Raw genomic sequence first — 6000 nt, forward strand, 5'->3', positions numbered from 1 at the left:
GTCGATTATGGTCTGTTAAAATGATGTTAAGTTTCCAATTATCTTGTAAAATACATTAAGAAAAACAAATGTGGAGCATGCTGAAGTTTTCTGCCTGTTATCTGTGTAAATAAAAAATCTTTAAAGTATATACACAGAGTGTGCAGACTTCCCAGGGTACACACCCTACATAATGTGCGTAGCACCAGATGAAAAAGCCACTTGCCCATCCTGTGGCTGGATGGAAGGCATCACACTGCCTTTGCTACAGAGGATGGAGACTGAGGAAGAAAAAGGCAGAAAATGAAGGGGAAAAACCACATCACTGTCCGAGCAAAAGGCTCAGAGCAGGAGGAATGAATGTTTGTGGCGAAACCCACCCAGCCAAGGGCACAACTTCCTTATAGTTCTGAAATGTACCACAAGGCCATGTAGAAAAGGCAAGAACACATTGGAAAATGTGATTACTGAAGGCTGGATAACCTTACAGTCTTTTATACATTTTGATACAGAACAGCACATTGGGTTCAAAATACAATACAGGTAATCTGACTTCATAATCATATGCTTTAAAAAGGTTCATCAATCTCTAGCCACCAAATACCAAATGGTTAGTAATTTAAGGAAAGTACTACTATGGTGAAAGGCTATCAAAAACTTCTAATTGAACAAATCAAAGAACAGAATATGGGCTTATGAAGATTTCATCTTCACAACAGGTAAATGACTAAGCAAGAGCAAAGCATCTTCAGGCACATGTCAATGCCAAAAACAATGAAAAAATGACAGTGAAAGATTTAGCTTACCAATAGAATCATTATTTCACTACCTTTTTTTTTTTTTTTTACATTCTATTATAAATGCTCAGTATACATATAAAACATCTTACCTTCAGAAGATTTGTCAAGTAATTCTTCAAAAATTCTTTAAGCCGTTTGTACAATTCCAAGCCAACAAACTGAGCTCCCCCCGGCGTCTGACCCTTTTTTGATTTAGAAGGAGGGACACCAGCCCCTCGAGCCTGGTTTGACTGGTGAACACTCGTGCAGTAGTTATAAACGTGACTTGGAGAAGAGTCAAGGAAATCAACAGGCATCATCAATGTCAACAGTGATTAATACGAACATATTTTCTTATAAGATACTTCAGTATCAATGTTTCCCATGTATCAACCAAAACCTGTTAAAGTTAGAGTGGAAAAAAGATCCCATTCACACACCAATAAAGCTAAGAGTCAGCCAGCCGAGGAGGATGGAACAACCTGGAGGAAGGTCACCAAGAAAACTCTGAACCTTCAAGATCGTCTAATGCCATTACCTTGTGGAAAACTGTCCTGAGAGTATATTAGAAGGTAAGAAAAGAACTGGCAAATGTACAAAGAAAAGGTTGCAAATGAAAAGAAAAAAAGCAACTATCTACTTCAGGGAAAACAACAAGCTATGACCATAGTCTATTATAATGCTTAGCTATGAATATTTCCAAAAGCATACGTCATAAATATAAAAATAACCAAAACTTTAAAATTATCTGTAAGTGGATTTAACCAAAGCTACCCTCTGAGAATGAAAAATGAAAAGCAGAAGACACGGCAGTGAAAGGGACGGAGTCCTCTATTACAACTGAAAGTCATGGATGCCTAAAGCTGGCCAATCAGAAAAGAGCAAGACCCAGGCACTATGGAGAGAGATGGAGATGTGGTCTCTCTCTTTTTTTTTTAATAACCTTTAATACTATTCCAGTTTATCTGCATGTACTTTACTTGGATAAAATTAATAGCAAGACACCAATACTGATTCAGACAGAAAGAAAAATCATGAAACAGAATATGCTGGTGTATTTAAGAACTTGCTATATAAAAACTGTTTCAAGTCAGCGGATAAAGATTATTGAATAAATGGCATTATAGGTGATTTCAAAAAAATTTCATATTCCAAAATATATTAAAAACAGATTAGGAATTAAAATATACAAACCGAAACCATAAAACAAAGACTATACACACAAATACTTTCTTTATCTGAGGCTGGAGAAGGCCTTTCTAAGCAGTCATATAATCACTTCATCTGAAATTTTGTAACTATTTTAGTAAGAGATATCTTAAAGTAACTACCTTTAATAAATAAAGGTAATTTAAAACAATGTGAAAAAAATTAATCCCTAAAGAAACAAGGATTCCAATAGAAAATCCAAAAGCTAAAAGAAATACGTATTCGTAGCCAAAAACCTAAGAAACCCCTCAATCTCAGTGGTAATCAAACAACTATGCCATAAAACACTGACTCATTTTATTAAATATTTCAAATATAGACAGAATCACAGATTATAATACACAACAAACTCTTGCAAACTCACGACCTAGTTTGGACAAATCTTATTACATTCCCATGCTTGTCTCATTCCATCCAAAGCCCCCTCAATTTTTTAGGAAATGAAATGATACAGAGTATACCTGACATACTAGGAACTCTTCCCTAATCGCACTCTGATCCTCCCCCTTTCCCTAGGGGCAAATGTCTCCGTGATTTGGTGTCTAACATTCCCATGAATGTTTTATATTTTACTGTCTAACAATGTATGAAATTATTTTGCATGTTTTCAAATTTTAGATTACACAAACTGTAACACGTTGTACATTTGCTTCTGCCAATTTGTTTCTGATAACATTTGAGACAGTTACAGCTGTATGTAATGTACTGTATAGCACAGATTTATAATTTATCCATTCTCTCGTTGCTAGACCCTGCTAAAGATCTTTCGGCAGGTTCCAAATTTTGGCATGATTCTACTGTATTTTCTTTTAAACCTGACATTTCTAATCCACCTTGATTAAAACTGTACATAACATGAAGAAGAAAAGTGATTTTACATTTCTCTGCATAGAAAACCGGTTCACAAACCACATGCTAAATCGTCTATCCTTTCCTGACTATATGTATTGCTACTTCTAGATAACTGTCCATTTCAATAAACTTTTCAAGTATACTGCCCAGTCAGTCTTCTTTTAAAAAATGCCTGCTAATTTTATTGTCCCCCTTTTAAAATATTTTTATTATTAATTTTGCCAGAGGCTTGTCTATTAGTCTTTTTAAGGAACCAGTTTGAGATTTATCCATTTTCATCACTGTACCTGTATTTCTACTGTTTTAGATTTACTTCTTTCTTTACATTTGCTCTCTTTCTACAAATCCTCGTTTGGTTGCTTAGCTTTGTAATTTGTCCTCTTTGTTCTTTTTAATATAAGCATTAAAAACTATAAGCATTAAAAACTACAGACTTTCTGAGCTTCCCTGGTGGTGCAGTGGTTAAGAATCCGCCTGCCAATGCAGGGGACGTGGGTTCGAGCCCTGGTCGGGGAAGATCCCACATGCCACGGAGCAACTAGGCCCGTGAGGCACAACTACTGAGCCTGCGCTTCTGGAGCCTGTGCTCCGCAACACGAGAGGCCGCAATAGCGAGAGGCCCGCGCAACACGATGAAGAGTGGCCCCCCGCTTGCTGCAACTAGAGAAAGCCCTCGCACAGAAAAGAAGACCCAACGCAGCCAAAAAATAAATAATTAAAAAAAATGTTTAAAAAAATATGATGAGACTTGTAGCTGAAGATGTAGTGATTTTTCTTTACATGTGCTTGAAAAAATGTCCACTCTCTAACTGCTGGACACATGGTTAAAGCAAGCTGGTCACTTTTGCTTTTCACATCTGCTGTATTGTCAGTGATTTGTCTGTTTATTAACTACTGAGAAATTTTTATTAAAATCCCCCTATCCAGTTATGGGTTTGCCAATTAGTCTTATAATTCTCTAAAAAATCTGCCACATATTTTGAGGCCCTGTTAATAAGTGTACAAATTTAGAATTCTATTCCTGGTGACTTGTTCTTTTTTATCATTAGAAAGTAACCATGTTTATTCTTAACAACAGGGCCTTAGAAATCTATCGTATCTGATGTTAATATGGTTTTTCCTATATTTTGGTTAGAATTCATCTCAAATACCTGTATTCCACCTCTTTACTTTCAACTTTTATATCTCTATGTTTCGGTTTGTCTACTGTGAATCACCACAGTAAGATTCACTTTTAAAATAGAAATTGAGTCAGACAGTCTCTGATGGGCAGGTTTAGTTTTAAGATTATTCTGTTTTCTACTGCTATCTTGATTAATTTCTACCACCTTATTTTGCATTTTCTATTTTAATTTTTTTTCTCTGTGCTTCTTGTTTTCTCCCCCTTTCCCTTATATTGGATCGATAGTTTCCTTATTCCACTGTAGTACTTTTGTTATGCTGGAGTTACACATCTTATTCAAATTCTTGTAATGGTTACCTTAAAATTTGGCATGCATATTTTGCTTTCACCAATTCTGGTAAATTCTTGGGTCATTTCCTCTTCAAACACTTCTGGTCCCCTTTCTATTTTCTCCTAGCTTCTCTGCTACATTTTCATGTCACCTCCTTATCTCAATTTATAACTTCAGTTACTTCCATCACTTTATCTTTGTTCAAACTTTCTAATTTTTCTTGATCTACCTACCACATCAAGTTAAGTAATTCTCTATCAGCTGTGTCAAATTTGCTATTTCCAATAATTTTATTTTACAATTGCAGATTTTCCCTATTTCTTTAAAAAGATGTCTTATTGTCCATAGTGTTTTGTTCCTTTATATTCTTGACTCTTTTACATCACTAATTGTTTTTAATACACTTAGAAGTGCTCTCTAAAGACCTTTCTGTTTGAAGTTCTTGAGGCTCTAGTTCTGCTGTTTGTTCTATATGCTGACTTGTTCACCTGGACCGAGACACTCTCCTTACTTTGTAACTTTGGGGCTTTTTAAAAACTCATTTTCAGTGGGGCTTTCACATTAATTTCCCAGCTTGGGGAAATCCCCCAGCAAGCTGGCAATACAAACTCAAATCCCAAAGACACCAGAGGTGACAAATTCTCAGGACGGATTCCCCCTCCAGTCCCCTCACATGCAGACCTTGGCTCAAACTACTTTCCTAGTGGCCCACCTGGGAGAGTGGGTCGATTATTTTGTTTTCCAGTTCACCTTTTCACTAAAGATTTCCATGGAAACATCAGCTTCTTGCCCGGGCGTAGGCTTTGCTCCTGTTCTGTGTGACCACTGCTTCCAGCCTACCCGCCCCCTCTCACCCAGATCCTCGGGCAGCACAGAGTCTCACTTTGCATCTAGCACCCAGTTTGAGGTGTTTGGTTCTAGGGAATTTTTTAGGTTACCTAGTTCAGCCTGACCTTTATTTCTCGGCAATATATTAATCTCTAGCTACTAAATTAACAAAGGTTTTAAAAACAAAACAAAACAAAACAGTCAAACCCAGTGATAGCCAAAGTGCAGGAACATGGGAGCATCTATCCATTGGAGGTCAGAGCATACACTGTTATATTTTTTTCTGGAATATAATTTGGAAATATTCAAAATTCAGGTGCATTCTTTTTGATACAGTAATTATCACAGGCATTTATCATAGTGAAATTATCATGCAAGTATACAAACACTTTAATTTAGCTATCAAACTATCACAGCATTGCTGAAGATGATAAAAAGAATTCTAACAACCTACTTGTCAAACATAATTAGTTAAATACACTGTTGGATTCACCTGAGGATACAATATGGAGAAAATATAGAGTGGTTATAAAAACTGCAATAATTTACCAAATTTCATCTAATCCAAGACTCTGGTCATAATATGTATCATTACTTTAAGTAACACTACAAAAATGCTGCCAATTAAAATCTGACACAGTGCGTTTAGATGGAATTTTTTTTATACTGACTGACTAAAAGATTAGTGGTTTAGACTTAAAAAGATTTATCACAACCTTCTTGTAAGCAAATAAAGAAAAGCTGAGAGCAGGCCACAGCCCATAGCCCACGGTGGGGTTTCTTTCTAATCTGCTCCCATCCTGAGCCTGGCTTGATATTAAAAGGTTTTGTTCTTCCCAGCCATACTCTTCAAATGGTCCTTAATGGTTTGCAGGCTAAGAACAAGGGTGGTGGTGGTG

General features: G+C 36.3%; 1 protein-coding gene across 2 annotated transcripts in view; it reads right to left on the minus strand.

Annotated features, from left to right (window-relative positions):
- CUL1 (cullin 1) overlaps positions 1-6000 on the minus strand; it is a 111242-nt gene that overhangs the window by 43079 nt on the left and 62163 nt on the right. For both annotated transcript variants that reach the window (XM_007469867.1, XM_007469866.1), the window contains exon 3: positions 869-1043. In XM_007469867.1, the coding sequence (XP_007469929.1) occupies positions 869-1043 (175 nt within the window). The remainder of the gene's footprint in view (positions 1-868; positions 1044-6000) is intronic.

Source organism: Lipotes vexillifer, unplaced genomic scaffold (genome assembly GCF_000442215.2).
Source record: "Lipotes vexillifer unplaced genomic scaffold, Lipotes_vexillifer_v1.1 scaffold472, whole genome shotgun sequence".
NCBI lineage: Eukaryota > Metazoa > Chordata > Mammalia > Artiodactyla > Lipotidae > Lipotes > Lipotes vexillifer.